Here is a 20,442-nt window from a genome sequence, read left to right on the forward strand (position 1 = left end):
CTTACATACTAACAGTACACAGTATATCTCACATGATAACAGTACACAGTATATCTTACATACTAACATTACACAGTATATCTTACATACTAACAGTACACAGTATATCTTACATACTAACATTACACAGTATATCTTACATACTAACAGTACACAGTATATCTCACATATAACAGTACACAGTATATTTCACATACTAACAGTACACAGCATATCTCACATACTTACAGTACACAGTATATCTTACATACTAACATTACACAGCATATCTTACATACTAACATTACACAGTATATCTCACATATAACAGTACACAGTATATCTCACATACTAACAGTACACAGTATATCTCGCATACTAACAGTACACAGTATATCTTACATACTAACAGTACACAGTATATCTTAAATACTAACAGTACACAGTATATCTTACATACTAACATTACACAGTATATCTTACATACTAACAGTACACAGTATATCTCACATACTAACAGTACACAGTATATCTCACATACTAACAGTACACAGTATATCTCACATACTAACAGTACACAGTATATTTTACATACAAACAGTACACAGTATATCTCACATCACATACTAACAGTACACAGTATATCTCACATACTAACAGTACACAGTATATCTTACGTTTGACAAGCAAATTATAAATCCCATATTTTAATGCTTGTGGTTAAAAAATTCTTGTAATTTAAATATTTAAAAGTTTTGTCTACACAGAAACTGTACTGCAGTTTTGGGGGATAAGTAAACAACCTCTAGCTCAGTTTCAGTTACAATGTTATTATTTACATTATCTTCGGGAGAAATGTAAAAACTGCAGTACACACACACATAGATAATTGAATAAAAAGATCAACCTGGATCAACCATCATTCTATAGAAATCAAAGTGAATAGAATATATATTCTATTCTCTTTGGTAGAAATGAAGGCCGAGACCCCGTCAAAACATGCATATATATAAATATTAAATGTATTATATTAAATGGATTTTAGTTATAGGCCAGATTCACTACAGTATCCATAAACTCTTTGTCTGAAAAAAATCATAATTTTGATAATTTTCAATTGTACTGTCTACGCTTGCAGATTTATGCACAGAGACATTGAAGAAAATTGACTAAATTGACCACGTTTCAGAATAAAAAATACGATATCCCTATGAAAGGGATTTAAGTTGTTGAGACAAAGAATAAAATTGTTCAAGCTAGAAAAACGACGATATCTTCCCCATTGTTGTTCAGACTTAATAAACGTATTCACTTTTCTTTCAAACAGAAATGTGTGGCAGGATTTTTAGAAATTTTTTATTTTATTTTAACCATTTACTGAAATGTTTAGGGCACATTTTCAAAAACTAAAAACTTTTATTATTTCAGTTAAAGTATTTTAGGGTAGGTGGAGAAATCATTAAAAATACTGTTAAGATTTCAAACTTTTATGGAATTAAAATTATAAAATATGAGTTACAAACTACAGTCAAACTAGAGGTCAAACCAGAATGCATTTTGTCCAGAAACCAGAATACTTATAGGCCAGAAACCAGAATACATTTATGTCGGAAACCAGAATACATTTAAGCTGGAAACCAGAATACATTTAGTCCAGAAACCAGAATACATTTATGTCGACTTCGGGAGAAATGTAAAAACTGCAGTACACACACACATAGATAATTAAATAAAAAGATCAACCTGGATCAACCATCATTCTATAGAAATCAAAGTGAATAGAATATATATTCTATTCTCTTTGGTAGAAATGAAGGCCGAGACCCCGTCAAAACATGCATATATATAAATATTAAATGTATTATATTAAATGGATTTTAGTTATAGGCCAGATTCACTACAGTATCCATAAACTCTTTGTCTGAAAAAAATCATAATTTTGATAATTTTCAATTGTACTGTCTACGCTTGCAGATTTATGCACAGAGACGTTGAAGAAAATTCACTGAATTGAACGCGTTTCAGAATAAAAATCTATGAAAGGGATTTAAGTTGTTGAGACAAAGAACAAAATTGGTGAAGCTAGAAAAACGACGATATCTTCCCCATTGTTGTTCAGACTTAATAAACGTATTCACTTTTCTTATTTTAACTAACATGTTTCTATCTATCTACTGAAATGTTTAGGGCACATTTTCAGAAGAATGAGATTTTCCAATTACGAAAAAACTAAAAACTTTTATTATTTCAGTTAAAGTATTTTAGGGCAGGTGAAGAAACCATTAAAAATAGTGTTAAGATTTAAAACTTTTATGGAATTAAAATTATAAAATATGAGTTACTAACTACGGACAGATCTCCTGAAAGGAGGAAATCCAGAGGTCAAACCAGAATACATTTAGGCCGGAAACCAGAATGCATTTAGGCCGGAAACCAGAATCCATTTAGGCCGGAAACCTGAATACATTTTGGGCGGAAACCAGAATGCATTTAGGCCGGAAATCAGAATACATTTAGGCCGGAAACCTGAATGCATTTAAGCCGGAAACCCAGTAAACATTTAGGCTGTAAATATAAATGCATTTAGGCCAGATACCAGAATGCATTTATTTCGGGAACCAGAATGTATATAGGCCAAAAAACCAGAAAGCATTTATGTCGAAAACCAGAATGCACTTAGGCCGGATACCAGATTGCATTTAGGCCGGAAACCAGAATGCATTTAGGCAGAAAACCAGAATGCATTTAGGCCGGAAACCAGAATGCATTTAGGCCGTAAATAGAAATGCATTTAGGCCAAAAACTATAATGCATTTAGGCCGGAAACCAGAATGAATTTATTCCGGAAACCAGTATGCATCTAGGCTGGAAACCAGAATGCATTTATGTCGGAAACCAGAATGCGTTTAGGCCGGATACCAGATTGCATTTAGGCCAGAAACCAGAATGCATTTAGGCCATAAACCAAAATGCATTTTGAACGGAAACCAGAATGCATTTAGGCCAGAAACCAGAATGCATTTAGGCCATAAACCAAAATGCATTTTGAACGGAAAACAAAATGCATTTAGGCCAGAAACCAGAATGCATTTTGGCCAGAAACCAAAATGCATTTACGCCGGAAACCAGAATGCATTTATGTCAGAAACCAGAATGCATTTAGGCTTAAAACCAGAAATCATTTAGGCAGGAAACTAGAATGCATTTATGTCGGAAACCAGAATGCATTTAGGCCAAAAACCAAAATACATTTAGGCCGGAAACCAGAATGCATTTAGGCTTAAAACCAGAATTCATTTAAGCAGGAAACCAGAATGCATTTAGGCTTAAAACCAGAATTCATTTAGGCAGGAAACAGAATACATTTAGGCTTAAAACCAGAATTCATTTAGGCCGTAAACCAGAGTACATTTAGACTTAAAACCAGAATTCATTTAGGCCAGAAACCAGAATTCATTTAGGCAGGAAACCAGAATCGAAAACTTAAAACAACAAGTTAAATTGTATAAATCATTCTAAATTTGAAATCAATTAAAATCTGTTTTTGTTACAATTCATACATATTTAATTTCCATATTTAGATTGAAATATTAATATTAATATTTAGATCTAAATCTTTATATAAATATTTGGATCTAAATTTATTTAAATATTTAGATCGGAATGCATCAAAATCAAATCCTTCTAAACCTGAGGTTCCACTGGAACAGGTAAAACATAATCATCAGTTTTCAAGATTCGATTTATTTGCCATTGAACCTAAAATGTCCAAACATATTTAATGATGGTTAAATTAATTCAGATTACTTTTCTTATGAATTTGGATAAATTTTAATAAATAAAACAATAAGAATCTAAGATCGATATCACAGAAAAACATTTTTTATACAAACCATAAAATGCGTTAAGGGAAGTTTTTCTTTCCAGAAGGAGTGGGGAGACTCAGCACTCATTGGGACATGAAAACCCTTTTAAAAACATACATTTTTTTTTGATCCAGGGGACTATGGTGGCTCAGCCCCAACAATGTGTACGCATCTCTATGTATTAAAAAATTGTGTTCAGTAAAACGGGCGGAAGATTAAAGTATTGTGTTCAGGAAAACGGGCGGAAGATTAAAGAATTCTGTTCAGGAAAACGGGCGGAAGATTAAATAATTGTGTTCAGGAAAACGGGCGGAAGATTAAATAATTGTGTTAAGGAAAACGGGCGGAAGATTAAAGAATTGTGTTAAGGAAAACGGGCGGAAGATTAAATAATTGTGTTTAGGAAAACGGGCGGAAGATTAAATAATTGTGTTCAGGAAAACGGGCGGAAGATTAAATAATTGTGTTTAGTAAAACGGGCGGAAGATTAAATAATTGTGTTTAGGAAAACGGGCGGAAGATTAAATAATTGTGTTCAGGAAAACGGGCGGAAGAATGAGTTTCTGGAGGGTCGAGATAGATTCCTTCAAGAGAGATCAAAACATCTGAAACATAAACAACTCAGGAATTTTTATCAGTTATCAAACTAATTCATTATTTTTAGAAAATCCGGGAGTTTTAAACTTTTTAAATATTTTTCTTCGTTTTTTCAACTTTTTTTTAAATTTGGTGTTTTGGTGATATGTCAATTAAACAGATACAAAAACGTCATACTGAAACATTAGCGATCACTGAACTTTTTCAACCATCTTTATTGTTCAAAGGTTATCGTTGTATTCCTGCATTTTTGGGGAACTACCGAATGTAAATTGATTTCTATTTTGATTTTAAAACTATTTATCAAATTCTGATGAATGTCGGCAGGATTAAAAATATGGCGGATAGTGGATACTCTTCTGTTGTACAGAGTGGGTCGTCTTCACATCAAGGATCTAAGTCTCCAAGTAAGATATTTAAGGATTAAACTGACAAGTTAAACTACATATTCATGTTTTTTACTCTGTGAGCCTTTGCCATTTTTTAACTATTAAAGGGACTGCCTTGCAATTTTGTGACCCCCCCCCCCCATTTATAAAGGGGGCAATGCCCACTAACAGAATTACCTGTAAAACCTTAATCTGATCAATAGTCTAGTTTCAAGTCACTTTTGTAAAGAACCCCGAAATGAAAACGATCACTTTTCAAAATCAAAAACCTGTATTTCTAATTCATACTTGGTCAGTCAAACCTTTAAATGGAACCGTTGTGAATCGAACATGACACTCTATTAATGGAGGGTCACTCGAAATTACGTGTACAGTCTCTTTTAATGTAAAACTCATCCAAAATAATAGATGTGCGTAATTAGGTTTTACTGTACATGCTTTTTATAATGTATAATTATTTATTTGTTTTTAATGTTGAATATATATAATTTATTTTGCTCTCTGTTAATTTAATCTTGAAATAGATAGCAAACTTGAGTTAATTCTATACAAGCCCCGACGTGCTCAACTCTAGTGAGTTTACCGTATCCGGACATGTTCAACTCTAGTGAGTTTAGCGTGACCGGACATGTTCAACTCTAGTGAGTTTAGCGTGACCAGACATGTTCAACTCTAGTGAGTTTAGCGTGTCCGGACATGTTCAACTCTAGTGAGTTTAGCGTATCCGGATATGTTCAACTCTAATGAGTTTGGCGTGACCGGACATGTTCAACTCTAGTGACATGCTCAACAGTCAGAGAGCTAATCAGTTCTCAAAATAGCTTTCTTAAACCTTGTTTACAAACAAAAAGATTACAATGTCCAATAATTCTCCTGATTGAACATATTAACTTGAGAACAAAATTTTATTATGAACTTCCAATAAAATCTTTTTGAAGTCTACTTCTTTTACTGAACATTTTCTATCATTTGATTTCTGGTTGTATTTTAAGCACTGAAGTAAACTCCAAAATATTTAAAATGAACATTTTTTAAACAACCTGACTTGTAATAATAAACTTAAATAAACTGAGTGCATAAATTACAAACATTTTCAATACACCCCCCCCCATCCGGATACTTCCTTCGGTAATTATAGATTACAGATTATACACAGTTCTTGCTATCCGGACACTTCCTTCGCGCCCCGCGCCCCCCACCCCAAAAAAAAAATTTAGGGGGGGGGCGAAATATTTCTTTTTTGCCCCCTCATAACAAAATCTCTAGTTGCGCGCCTGATTGCGACACTTCAAAGTCGACCATGTATGAGACTGTTTATAACCAGGCTGAATCTAAGTGATATATCTATTCAAAATGAATAAGTATTATATTCAACTTATGATAGAAGCTTACCTAAAATTTCTAGGCACCTCTGGGTTATCCTAATTTTCAAATTTGTTCTGCATTTGCTGAATATGATCTGGTTAAAACTTTGATACCATATCACTTATACACGAGTTTTGGTATAAAGGAATTGAGTCTTTGCCACAAACTCTGCATTCCTAAATCCTATATATTCCAATGTCGTAGACCTTAGATATTTCAAACTATGAATTCTGTTAGATCAAATAATATAAGTTTGAAATATCAAAGATTTACGACATTGGATTCTAAAGATATAAGGATTATAAAATCAGAGTTTGTGGCAAAGACTCAATTCCTTTGACACAGTTTTATATCAATTTTTCGAGACATGGGAACATCAGATAGAACTAATATTGGTCGTGATTTTTAGGCTTTAGCCTATACTCCCTTTCATTTACCTTAGCAGTCCACTAACGGACGAAAAATCCCCAAAATGCAAGTACACTTTTTGTCATTTTTGTGTAAGCTGTTTTGCAATTGTGGATTTAGATTCTTGCTTTCAATGTCTACTTTTTTAATTTGTAACTAGTCATCAGAATCTTTGTTGAGTCTTTCGATAAAGAATTTATGTAGTTTTAGTTATTTACATATATTAATTGATATAATTTGCAGTTTGGAATGGAACCAAACATTAATCCTAGTTATTCAAGTTGTTCTGTTCAGGAGAAACCGAACACAGAGCTAGAGGATTCGATTATACATTTAGCACGCGAGGGAGAGAAAAATGATGATATTTTGCTAAAAACAGTTCCAACAAGAAAACAAGACAAACTTGTTAATAAAACCAGGTCTATCTAGATACATAGATACATATAATGGGTGTTACTAAACCCAACCTTATGAATACATAGATACATATATACTGGGTGTTACTAAACCCTACCTTATGGATAAAGAATACAAATACTAATCCCAGGTTTATACGAGGGGTTAATAAACAAGGTTTAGGTAAAAAAAATACAAATACAGGGGTTTAATAAACAAGGTTTAGGTAAAAAATACATATACAGGGGGTAAATAAACAATGTTTAGGTAAAAAATACAAATACAGGGGGGTTAATAAACAAGGTTTAGGTAAAAAATACATACAGAGTGGATTAATAAACAAGGTTTAGGTAAAAAATACAAATACAGGGGGGTTAATTAACAAGGTTTAGGTAAAAATACAAATACAGGGGGTTAATAAACAAGGTTTAGGTAAATAAAAAATACAAATACAGGGGGTTAATAAACAAGGTTTAGGTGAAAAATACATATAAAGGGGGTTAATAAACAAGGTTTAGGTAAAAAAAAAACATATACAGGGGGTTAATAAACAAGGTTTACGTAAAAAATACAAATACAGGGGGTTAATAAACAAGGTTTAGGTAAAAAAAAACATATACAGGGGGTTAATAAACAAGGTTTAGGTAAAAAATACATATAAAGGGGGTTAATAAACAAGGTTTAGGTAAAAAATACATATAAAGGGGGTTAATAAACAAGGTTAATACTTGATACAGGGGGTTAATAAACAAGATTTACGTAAAAAATACAAATACAGGGGGTTAATAAACAAGGTTTAGGTAAAAATACATATTCAGGGGGTTAATAAACAAGGTTTAGGTAAAAAATACATATACAGGGGGTTAATAAACAAGGTTTAGGTAAAAAATACAAATACAGAGGGTTAATCAAACCTGTTTTAGGTAGAATCGTTCATTATAAGTAAAAATTAGTTACAATTTGATTTTTATATGTTTTTTATTTTGACATTTTTTTGTATTTGTGATTTTTTGAAAAATACTTGTTTCGGAGGTAAAAATACATGTATCAGAGGTAAAAATACATGTATCGGAGGTAAAAATACATGTATCGGAGGTAAAAATACATGTATCGGAGGTAAAATTACATGTATCGCAGGTAAAAATACATGTAGCGGAGGTAAATATACATGTATCAGAGGTAAAAATACATGTATCGGAGGTAAAAATACATGTATCGTAGGTAAAAATATATGTATCGGAGGTAAAAATACATGTATCGGAGGTAAAAATACATGTATCGGAGGTTACTAAATAAAGAGAGTTTCTTTGACTAATTCTGGAAGTTTAGAGAGAACCCGAGCAGTAAAACAGATAGAGAGGATCTGGTTAGGGTGGAGCTGGAGGAAACAGGAGAAATTCTAGATGTGGAAAAGAAATTCCTTGATCAGGTTTCATTCATTTATTCATTCATTCATTTACACTGATTTATCAAATTTTCAAGTTTCCTTGACATTTTGATTATTGTTTTCAACCTAGTATCTGCAATATAATTACTGACATTGTATGGTTATTGTGTAAAATTTATAAACATTTGAAATATTATCTAAATCTAAAGGTTTTTTTTTCATAAAAAACTAATTTCTCGCCACACACAATAATTTTCGAATTCCTAAATCTTTGAAACCTGATATTTGAAACTTTGACTATTCAAAGTTTGAAATATCTTTTTTTTGAGTCTTACTAATTTCTATTTTATTTCATTTTTTTATTGTGTACAGTTTTTTTGTATTTTTGCTATTTTGATTTACAATTGTAATCCTGGGGGTTGAGTATCCAGCAGCTGATAATGGAGAGGGTTTAATTCATTCATCAGAGGGAAGCTCACTTTCATAAGAGCCATTCTCCTAAGGCTCACGCCGCGCAGTGGCTGACTTCTAGGGGGACCACGCATACAGGTTTCCATTTTAGGGGATCACATACACATAGGGATTCACCTCCGGGCATTACGCATTTAGGGGTTAAGTTTGAAATATAGAAGATCTTCGATATCAGGTTACAAAGATAGGATAGGAAAATAGAGAATTAGAGGCCGTATTTAAAGAATTTGAGCCGCGGTTTAAATTTGAGACGCGGGTCAAATATGGTTGGTTCCAAATATATTCAATGTTTCAAGATTTAAGCCGGTGCTCAATTGAACCCGGTTTTTAGATGGATTTAAGACGCGGCTCAAATTCATTAAATTCGGACACAGGAGATTTAACAGTTCCTTGGCTAAAAATGCCTTTAGGGAATATGTTCTAGGATTTATAAATTTGGAGAAACTTTAAAATACGAAAATATTTATTTACATAGATAACAGGAAACTTGAAGAGGTTTGGTTTATCATCATAGGTCCGGACTATTGGTTTACAAGTCCGGACTATTGGTTTACATGTCCGGACTATTGGTTTACAAGTCCGGACTATTGGTTTACAAGTCCGGACTATTGGTTTACAAGTCCGGACTATTGGTTTACAAGTCCGGACTATTGGTTTACAGGTCCGGACTATTGGTTTACAGGTCCGGACTATTGGTTTACAGGTCCGGACTATTGGTTTACAAGTCCGGACTATTGGTTTACAAGTCCGGACTATTGGTTTACAAGTCCGGACTATTTATTGGTCCACATCTGAATCGTCTGAATCTCCTTCTGCTCCTGCTTTATCGTCCTCATCTTGATCGTCCTCTTCTCGTATTATAGGATATCCATCCAGCTTTTTCAAGAGCAGGAGTCGTTTAGAAACCTGGAATATACAGAGATAACATTGTTCCCATGTTCTATTAATTAAATCGTCTACAAGAACTCTGCAACCTTATGGTTTAAACCTTTGATATTTCAAACATTGACTCTAACTTGATCGAACAGAATTTTGTTGTTAAATATTAAAGAATTACAATGCGGCCTGAAAGATGTTTAAGAAATTAGAAAATTTGAATTTGAGACTAGGAATCAGGTTCTTCTTAATCTCTTGAGACTAGGAATCAGGTTCTTCTTAATCTCTTGAAACTAGGAATCAGGTTCTTTTTAATCTCTTCGCCATTTTCCAAAGATACAACGACAGTAAACCACATTTTGAAAATCTTTCTTTCATGCAAATATCATCATTTTTAAAAATCAAAGCAAATTTTAAGGTCATCCCTTACTCCTTTATGTTTATTGGGATAATTTTTTCTATTCTAATCTATTTGGCCTTACAATCCACGAATCTATGTAAGAAAGTCCCGGGAAAAAATGTTTCTGGAAAAAAAACCTGAAAATAAAAACTTTAGAAAAAAGTCCGAATTTTATCAAGTCACTGGAAAAAATGTCACTGGAAATAAAGTCCTGTGTTTTGGATTCCTGGGACTTCTTTTCCTAATATAGTATGGGGGCTGCCAATAAAGTCTCAGGAAAAAAAGTCCTGAAGAAAATAAATCCGAAGAAAAGAAAAACCTAGAATTGTGAATCATGCATTTTCACTTGTTAGAGGACTTTTTTTCCGAGGACTTTTTTGTATAAAATCATACTGGAGCCAGAAAAAAAGTCCAAGAAAATAAAGTCTCGAATTGGCACCCACCCTAAACTAAGCTTTCTGTGAGTACTATAATGATATTCAGTACACTGACCGAAGAAATAGTAGATTTTAGTGAAGAGTGTACCTGCTGTGTGTAGTTTCCATTGATAGTTGCCTCCTCTTCCAAAGGGTTCCCAATAAAAACTATTTCAATATATTATAGTTTATATCACAAAATTTAAAGACTGAACTGAAGGAAATTGAGGATGTGTGTAAATCTAAAAATCGAACCATACACTAAGAGGCATGGTATATAGCGAATTTTTGGGACGCGCTTAAGATTTCACCATGTAAAAGAAAAGCTGCAAAACTAGTTTTGGCAAGTTAATGTACAAACAATTATCGCCAATAATAAAGATAAGTTCGAATAATCTAGCATTAATGCAACTAAAGAGGTTTGTAAATAATATTGTTCCTAAATCCTCTAAAGCTGGAAGATCAGTTAAATGTTCAAACTCTCTCCATTCCCGAACCTAAATCAAACTTGTAAAATGAGACTTCTACACAAAAACTTTAAAATGTCCAAACTGACGCATCTACCAAGTTTCATAACAAATGTATTATGGACGCATGGCCGCGGAAGTTTAAATGTGCGTCAGGACGAAACCGGATTTAAAACAACCAAGTTGTATTTTTAAGGAATTTGCAAATATAAAAGAAAAATATATCTAATGAAAGTACTGAATACAAAAACATTTAAGAATTTAAATTGTTATAATATTTTCTAGTCTCCAGGCAGAATATCTAAAATCGCAATTTATTGACAGAAATATCTTTTTGCAAAAACAGTTCAATATAATAAAGATTTATTTGATTTTTGAAGAGAACAAAAAAATTTCAGCAAATTCGGTCCAGCCGTTTTTCCAGCTATATAGAGCTAACATATATGCATATATACTATACATACATACAAAAAAGAGCTTTATTTTATACATAAATTATACGTATTATAATTTTCTTTTCACGAAGAGACCGTCCTTGTAATTTAAATTGATACTTCATTCAAGGTAGGCCCAATTCACATTGGTACCCTTTCAACATACTTCATTCAAGGCAGGCCCAATTCACATTGGTACCCTTTAAACCTACTTCATTCAAGGCAGGCCCAATTCACAATGGTACCCTTTAACCTACTTCATTCAAGGTAGGCCCAATTCACAATAGTATCACTATAAAGCTTTGTCTAAAAAACCAAGCTGAAAATTGCAGGGAATAAAAAGGAAACCGAAATAGACTAACCACAATTAAAAATAATCAATTTTTGAAGTTGTAAACATGAATATCACATGGAGTCTAGACAAAGCTTTTAATGGTACCGTTGTGAATCTGAAATATCACTTTGTTAATGGAAAGTCGCTCAAATTTGCGTGTACAGTCCCTTTTAGAGAGGATAAAATAATACCATATTATGCGCCATATATAAGGTGTGTAGTCGAGTAAGGTTTCGTAAAGGTTTGAGTTTATCAATCTGGTTGTAGGAGATCCATAGTTGCTCCAGGGACTCAGCAGCTCCCTCTATACCCTAAACAATATGGTTGTATAGGAGATCCATAGTTGCTCCAGGGACTCAGCAGCTCCCTCTATACCCTAAACAATCTAGTTTTATAGGAGATACATAGTTGCTCCAGGGACTCAGCAGCTCCCTATACCCTTAAGAAGTAGGAGAAGCAATCTTCGAACCATAAAGCAACTCACTCACCTATCCAATCTTTGCAAACTGGTGGTTTGCTCATCTACCATTTGTGTGCGTGGATATTGAGATCTTTTGTTAATCTGCAGATTAATTTAATCTTTATTTGATACCGCAGTGTAATTTTACTCTGAAGGTATAACTGAAATGAATTAAAAGCATTGATTCTCAAATTGAAAAGGCCCACAGTGGATATTCAGATCAAGCAATCGGAATTATGAGAATCCAAAACAAACGTTCCAAGCTCAGCTCGATATTCATAGTTTTAAATGTTTCCAGTTTCAAAGATATAAGGATCATAAAATTAGAGATTGCATTGGGCCGAGTAATCAGTTTTTATCTGGTAATTGTCATTGAAGCAAGCAACTAAGCTAAGACTGAGTTTGTTTACATTTCTTTGAAAATTTTTGCAGTACACTTGGTCATATGCATGTTCATGGATATGAAGGGTGTCCCACGTATTTGATCTTTGAAATTATTAGCGTCATTTAGTCGTAAACCTTATTCTAAAAGTAAAATTCTAGAGTTAATAATGACAAAATACCCCTATTCTTGGCATTTCCAAAATGTGGTCTGTCTTTTTTGTGCTTTTAATATTACCGGAGATATTTTTATGAAATGGAAAACTGAACGAAATGCTTAATATTTCCGGTTATACATACAGCACAAAAAAAGGCAGACCACATTTTGGAAATGCCAGGACTAGAAGAAGTGGTTATTGTTTAAATAATCATACAAGTAGGTAGACAACTAAATGTCATAAATAAATTCAAAATTCTGTATCTTTCTATTCCGCTCTTACCTGAAGGGTCTTAATTATATTTCTACCCAAAGAGAGAACTTTCAGGTTCTTAAGAACCGAGAGGTTTTGTATTTGTGAGATTAGGTTGGTGGAGAGAGATAGCTTCTCACAGTTGACAAGGATATGGAGAGGTCCTTCCATCTTCTCTATGGGAGGATAAACTCCGATCAACTTGATCTCACGAGCCTCAGAAGATTTCTTCCCACTCGCCTCTTCCCATTTCTTGAGAGCAGCTTTTATAGTAGTCGGCATATTAAGGATATACTAGGGAGTTGTATTCTCTGGATTTTTCCAGCTGTAAACAAGATATTGATTAAACACGGGTTGGATACAAGGATACAAGTTATAACGTCAAAGAGAAAGTCACCATTGATATTCAAAACTTAATGCAGATATTTCTCTGATTTTTTTTTTTATCAATGACTAAAATACTTTAAATGCGGTTTGAGCTAGATGTCAGTTCCAGAGATCATTCAAAATGTCGTCTTATCAAATTTTTTTCTTTTTTATTGCAGGCCTGGGACTCAGAAGATGAAAATGTGTCTGATCTTTCAAATCTGAAGGTACAATTTACTGATCTTTCAAACCTGAAGGTACAATTTACTGATCTTTCAAATCTGAAGGTACAATTTTCTGATCTTTCAAATCTAAAGGTACAATTTTCTGATCTTTCAAATCTGAAGGTACAATTTACTGATCTTTCAAATCTGAAGGTACAATTTACTGATCTTTCAAATCTAAAGGTACAATTTTCTGATCTTTCAAATCTGAAGGTACAATTTACTGATCTTTCAAATCTGAAGGTACAATTTACTGATCTTTCAAATCTGAAGGTACTATTTACTGTTTACTTTTTCATATGATTTGATTCCAAGATTTCTGGGGAAAACAATAACAACCACAGTGGGAGTATATTTTTAAAACCTCAGATTTTAAAAATGAATAAAAACGCTATATCACTTAACCATTGTTAAGAGAATAAAATGATGTAATTCTAGTGATAGAGAGTAGGGTTGGGATTTGTTTAAAAACGATCTGAAGTTAAACCATTGCAATGGTTACTTAAAATCTAGATAGTTTGCAGCACAAACAATCTTTAAACAAAAAGAAATTTTTGACACAAATATTAATCATTCAGCACTTTGACTCAACAAAATTTTAATAAACTTTTAAAATTTTAATTCTTAATTCATCATCGATAAATACAGTTTAAGTTAAGTATGGTCTTATGTCTATTTCATATTGTTCCAAAGCAAGTAACTGAAAATCAACGTATTGAGTAAAATAGGTCTGTGTTTACGTATGCAATTGCTTGTGTTTCATATTTTTGTACTTTTAATACAGTGATAACCAGAAAACTCTGGAATAAGAAGACGACTTTATAGCGATACTTAATTGTGTATTTGATGTTGTTACCTAGCAAATAGTTTTACTAGACACTTATCAAAATATGAATTTAGTAAAATGGGTCTGTTTACACTTCACATTTGCTGTGTTCCATGCTTATTGGACTTTTTAAAGTCATAACTGGAGTCTGAAAGTCGTCTTCCTATTCCATAGATCTTTTGGTCTGATTGTAGGTTGTATCCGAGAGTCAGGTTCTGGCGAGCCTATCCGCCAGGTTCTCTAAGGGTGAATATCAGACCAAACTTGGATCATCTCTAGGAATATATCCATTAATTCTACCCAGACATTTTTTCATTAAAATTATTTTTTTTAGATAATAAAATTATGACAATATGTAACTTAAAACCAATATATATTACTATCCAGAGGTTGAATTTGGGGTTTTACCTAAACAAATTTCCTTTTTTTGGTGCCATTAAATGTACTGGCAAAATTAAAGACATGTTGATATCAGCAGGGAACCATAAATGTTAAAGCAAAGACAAAATAATTTCTCTCAAGGTGTCTCTCAAGTCTTATTTTTTGTGCTTCTTTAACATGTGAAATAAAAATTATTCCCCATATAAATCATCAAACTTTCAAAATTGTTTCATTTTTAACGGATGCATACTTTATTTATAATATAAAAAGAATATTTAACGCTTTTCAAAAGGGGCTAAAAATAAAATGGTTAAAAACTTTTGGATATTTCATTTTTTCATTTAATAAAATTTTACAAACTGTGAATAACTGAAGTCAAAATCAAATCAAATTATGTTGACAATTTGAAAAATTGCTGCAAACTGATTCTGCGAAGTTAAAGTGGTAAATTGGAATTTATATTCTGTGACTATAATACATGTTTGATTAATGATTGTATTCTCTCCAGTCTCCATAAACCCCATGAGGCGAACTGACAGTGGGTGTGGTAGAACGGTGGGTCATTATTTCAAGGAATTAATCATAAACTATATTCAAATGCATGGATAAATATTTGAAGAAAAAAAATATATTTGTTGATTAATAAAATTCAATGATAAAAATAACTTTAAAATTGTACATTTTATTTTATTTGTTGAGATAAAGATTGAACGGTTGTTAAATGTAGATGAGAAAACCAGATTGTATTTCTGTAGGCACGAAGGAAACATTCTGGTGGTGGGACGGGTTCTTCTCCGCTAGAAGATCAGGTTGAACAGCTGTACAGGAGATCCATCCTATCCTGTAAAACTCAGTCCCTGGTAATGTTGGGTAGATCAGGTTCAGGGAAATCCTGTAACTTTAAACAGTCCCTCGGATACCTCCTGGAGACTACACAGAAACCTGAACAGTCAAGGTTTACAAGTTAGTGCTCTTTTGTTATTTAAGCTCTCTCAACCTTATATTTATTGTACAGTATAGTTCTCTTAACCTAGGACAGTTCTCTCAATCTTAACCTAGTATAGTTCTCCTAACCTTGTCTTATGTTCTCCAATAAAACTGCTCTACAAATTTCTCACAGTTCATGTCTTGAAACCCCTTCTATAACTTTAACTGAATTCATTATAATCTTATGTAAACAATTTTTAATCGTTTTTTCTTTAAGTTGAGAAGATGCATGCTGTAGATTGTCTCCTGGAGAGCTTTTGTTCGACCAGAACTAGTCTTAACACTCACGCCTCCAGGTTGGTTCTCATCACTGAGTTGGAGTTTAACCTGGACGGAGGGTTGGAAGGAGGAGGACTAGAGATTGCTCTACCAGATACAAGTAGATTACTTAGAACAGGGAGGAAACATATCCAAAGATTAATTTATTTACAGACTTTAGGAAGATTCAAATCGCATGGGAATCTTAGAACGTCTTTAATCTTGTCATTGGTCTTGAATGGTTGTTTATATAAATTATAAATTATCGGAAAATATAATTGTATTATATGATTGTGGTGAAAGTTAAGAATGAATTGACACTTTGTTCTCATGTTATTCAAACTCTCTTTATACATCACATAACTGTATTTTTACCAATGGATAAGATCTCTGGTATCAGGACGAATGGCAGGAGAACCTACATTTCCGATCCTTTATCAGATTCAAGCAGCTCTAGGCAAATCCAACCTTTTTCTCCCTCCCCGGACACTAAACAAGAACGCATTTTTTACTCCGCTCCAGGTCAGAGATTAGATTATATCAGATATATTTCACGGATAAAAGAAAATAATTAAATCTGCTTGTTAGGATGAAATGGAGATTTTAACGGCTCTTGAGGATTGGGGACGGGTTGGAGAAGCAATGGACCAGTTGAAGTTTAGTAGTGAAGAGCAGGATTCATTCTGGATTATTCTTGCAGCTATAACAAACCTGGGATATGTGGCAAAGTGTTTAGGTGAGTTTTTGACAAGTCACTAAAAATACTAACCTTAAACCTGTCATTTTCCAGAATCAGGAGAATCAGTAGATCCGTCCAGTTTAGAGAAAATCTCCAACCTACTTGGTGTTAAACCAGAAGATTTAAGATTAGTATTCTCCAGAGCAAATACGCCCCGAACAATCAGTCCTGCATCTTCTATGACCCTGAGCTCATCTTCTTCAAGAAATCCGTCCCCGTCTCCATCATCTTCGTCTTTAGGTAATACATTTAAATTTTATTTGAATCCTGAAACTGTACCCCATCTGTGAACAGGATTAAGAGCTGCTTGTTCTGTTCTACCCGACTGTAGTACCCTAGCTGTGGATAATGTAAGACGCCTGGCTGTAAACCTTTACTCCGACCTTCTCTCCCGCCTTGTCACGTATATAAATAGAAGTTTGAAGCCTAGCTCAAGACAACCCTGTAATATATTTCTCTTTGATTCTCCGGGCTTTCAGAACCCGTCAACATCAGGTGATTTCTTAAAAAAATTAAATAGTTTAAAACATTTTGCTCACATGAAACTAAAACATTTATTGATTGAAAGAAATGCTATTAAAAACAATCTGAGGTTGGATTCAATGATTTGGGAGAATTAGTTGAACTCTGTGATGCTAGTTTAACTGCTTCTCTAGTGCACTCACGTCTATTCTAGTATTTACATAACCCTTACCGAGTTTAACTAACTCCAGTAAATGTTAAGGAGATAAACCAAGTGCTGGGTTTGTTGATCTCTGTTATAACTACCTCCAGGAGAAGGTTCAGAATATGTTTAACACGGAGAAGATTGAAACTATTACAAAGACAAAGGGAGCAGGAAAGGTAAGGATTAAAACTGTGGAAAACTTGAAATATCAGGATTTTTGTTCCAGATGCTCTTCAGTAACAGAGGCAATCCTGAGCAAATATTAAACCTGCTAGAGAGACAAGAACAGGAAATTCGAAGGTAAGAAAATTGATGTTTAAAAAAGGAAGGAAATTGTGCAGTTTAGAATTGCTAAACTCATCTTTATTTAGTAAAAGTACCAGTACACTTGGGAGAAGAGGGAGCAAACGGGTTCGGTTTCAGAACTCAGCTCCGGGTTTGTTTACACTCTTACACAGAGCTGGAAACTGTCCCTGGTCTGACGATGAGGTTTTTCTCCACAGGCTCTCGGGACACTGGGGACATCTTTGTAAGTTAATACATTTCATAAAATCTCAATTTTCTGATTTTTTATTTAACAACTATAATGGTATATTTCTCAGGTAAAGGAAACCTGTTGGAGAGGGTTGGGGAAGATCAATTTATTCTTCGACACTCCCTTGGTACTAATCCAGTCAAATATTCTGTTCGGGGTTGGAGACATGTATCATACTCCATGGGACGTACAAACCTAGCTCTGGAGCTGCTGAGAAAATCAACTCGGTGGGTTTATCTTATTGTTCTTTTATTTAGAATTTTTTAAGATGTTTTGCTTTTCTCCAGTAAGGAATTGTGTGTGGATAATCCAGCTCTTCTCTATCCTGGAGCAGGGTTTGGTCAGACTCCTCTTAGCTTTTCTGAAGTTAGAGCAAGAATGTCTTGTCTCCAGGTAGATTTTATCACAAACATATTTATCCAAAATAAATATTTGTATCAACTCACAAGCTATTGATGAATAATCTTAGATCCAGGTTCAAGTTGATGCAATGATCCAACTCCTTGCTAAAACTGAAATCAGTTTTGTATTCTGTTTTCTTCCACACAACCTGGCTGGGTTATGTGAACTATTTAAAAGAAGTCCGGGCAGACACTCAAATCAAAAGCTTTTACGGGACCAGGTAGGCATCAAAGGGACTGTAAGCGTAGTTTCAAGTGACCATCCCCAAGAAACATCTCACTCCGCCAAACAAACTGTCGATTTATGTCAACAGTTCCGATTGCTTCCTACATCTACTTCGATGTCGAACCTCCTCTCAATGTCCGAAAAAAGTCATAAAATCAAAGTTCGACAATGTCCGATTTTTCGGAAAAGAAACCTTTCGCATTGTTTTTCGTGACGAAGAGTACATGCATGCAAAGCTGGCAATGCCCGATAAACAACAATACCCTTTAAAACCTTGTTTGATCAAGTATTAATTAGATATCAATGTTTTTAATCTTAAGAACTGATCATTGTCAAATATGGTTTCTTTTCAAAAGTTACAACTGCGCCTTTCTAAAACCACAATATCTTCCACGTTATTGATCAGATAAAATGTTGAAGGGTACCCTTGTGTATCGAGCATTGTCATCTTTGCATGGAGGCTAACTTGACATTACACGCTTACAATCCTTTTAATTCTTAATCGTCATCATAATTCTTTATAAAATTTGCTTTATAGATTCGAGGTTTCCAGATCCTTGATTATCTAAATGCTCTCCAGTCTCAAGGACACAGTCCTCCTGCCTTTACACTCCTACCGGAGCAGGTTGAGAGTTGTATCTACAGGGTTGAGGAGATGAACACTAGACCAGGGTTGGCTGGGGAACTCTGGCAGTGTATTCAGCTTGCTGTCTTCAATGCTGTAACTAACTTGGATTCTATTGAAAGAGCAATATCATCTATCACAAGAACTGTTAGTCTTCCATCCCATCCTCTTACACAGGTACTTTGCAGTCTACAGTCTAGCTAGAGTTACATCTTTCTCATCAAAAAGTTCTAGGTTTTCATTTTATTTTTAATTCTTGTTTACATTCCATTATAATAAGGTTTCCTATTCCAGTATATCATGGGCTTCAAGCTATATCCATCTGCACCTCAGTTTATAATGAAAAAGTACATTCCGTACGGTACGAGTTTATCCTGTACTCCTGGTTATATCTCAATTTATTCATTATTCTAGGTGGTATTCATATCCTGTACTCCTGGTTGTATCTCAATTCATTCCTCTCTAGGTGGTATTCTATCCTGTACTCCTGGTTGTATCTCAATTCATTCCTCTCTGGGTGTTATTCTATCCTGTACTCCTGGTTATATCTCACTTCATTACTCTCTAGGTGGTATTATATCATGCACTTCTTTTTGTAACTTAATTCATTCCTCTCTAGGTGGTATTATATTCTGTGCTCCTGGTTGTATCTCAATTCATTCCTCTCTAGGTGGTATTCTATTCTGTGCTCCTGGTTGTATCTCAATTCATTCCTCTCTAGGTGATATTATATCCTGTACTCCTGGTTGTATCTCAATTCATTCCTCTCTAGTTTTAATTCTAATCTGTACTCCTGGTTATAACCCAATTTGTTTGATCTCCCAAGAACTATCTATCCTTCTCTAGGTTGTGGATGAGACAGGACTACTCCTGCTTCAGAACGGAAAACTTAATCTAAATCTCCAGAGTCTACTAGATTATACTTAGTCAAAACTAGATAGAACAATGTTTACAAGAAATAGTGTTTTTTGTTTCGAACGGTGCTAAAATGCAATCAAAATATACTAGATGGAAAAAGATTGGTCAGATTTTGAGAGAAAATTCAATAAAAAAGTATATATTCTCATTACATCTAGAATACTAATTTTTGTTAACTGTTATAATAAATATATATATATTACGAAACTATTGTGTACTTTATCATTTTTCCTCGCTTCATCGTGAATTTCAT

The 20,442-nt window shown here is 33.7% G+C and overlaps 2 protein-coding genes across 2 annotated transcripts; one reads left to right on the top strand and one right to left on the bottom strand.

Moving 5' to 3' along the window:
* Nucleotides 1–5,948: 5,948 nt before the first annotated feature.
* LOC111695707 (unconventional myosin-XVIIIa) lies at nucleotides 5,949–20,396 on the top strand. The gene is made up of 20 exons (XM_023465117.1): nucleotides 5,949–5,959; nucleotides 6,899–7,023; nucleotides 8,330–8,429; nucleotides 13,582–13,629; nucleotides 14,647–14,731; nucleotides 15,342–15,388; nucleotides 15,589–15,796; nucleotides 16,038–16,217; nucleotides 16,479–16,600; nucleotides 16,667–16,814; nucleotides 16,869–17,057; nucleotides 17,112–17,312; nucleotides 17,542–17,660; nucleotides 17,711–17,784; nucleotides 17,856–18,013; nucleotides 18,087–18,246; nucleotides 18,307–18,412; nucleotides 18,489–18,641; nucleotides 19,185–19,448; nucleotides 20,118–20,396. The coding sequence occupies exons 6-20, from the start codon at nucleotides 15,356–15,358 to the stop codon at nucleotides 20,196–20,198; spliced, it is 2,196 nt and encodes a 731-aa protein (XP_023320885.1). The 5' UTR covers nucleotides 5,949–5,959; nucleotides 6,899–7,023; nucleotides 8,330–8,429; nucleotides 13,582–13,629; nucleotides 14,647–14,731; nucleotides 15,342–15,355; the 3' UTR covers nucleotides 20,199–20,396.
* LOC111695709 (dynein light chain 1, axonemal) lies at nucleotides 9,304–13,570 on the bottom strand. The gene is made up of 5 exons (XM_023465118.1): nucleotides 13,067–13,570; nucleotides 11,977–12,096; nucleotides 10,990–11,047; nucleotides 10,660–10,718; nucleotides 9,304–9,764 (listed from the first exon to the last, which is right to left on the bottom strand). Exons 1-5 carry the CDS (start codon nucleotides 13,316–13,318, stop codon nucleotides 9,636–9,638), a joined length of 618 nt encoding a protein of 205 aa, XP_023320886.1. The 5' UTR covers nucleotides 13,319–13,570; the 3' UTR covers nucleotides 9,304–9,635.
* Nucleotides 20,397–20,442: the final 46 nt, after the last annotated feature.

Source organism: Eurytemora carolleeae, unplaced genomic scaffold (genome assembly GCF_000591075.1).
Source record: "Eurytemora carolleeae unplaced genomic scaffold, Eaff_2.0 scaffold82, whole genome shotgun sequence".
Lineage (NCBI taxonomy): Eukaryota > Metazoa > Arthropoda > Copepoda > Calanoida > Temoridae > Eurytemora > Eurytemora carolleeae.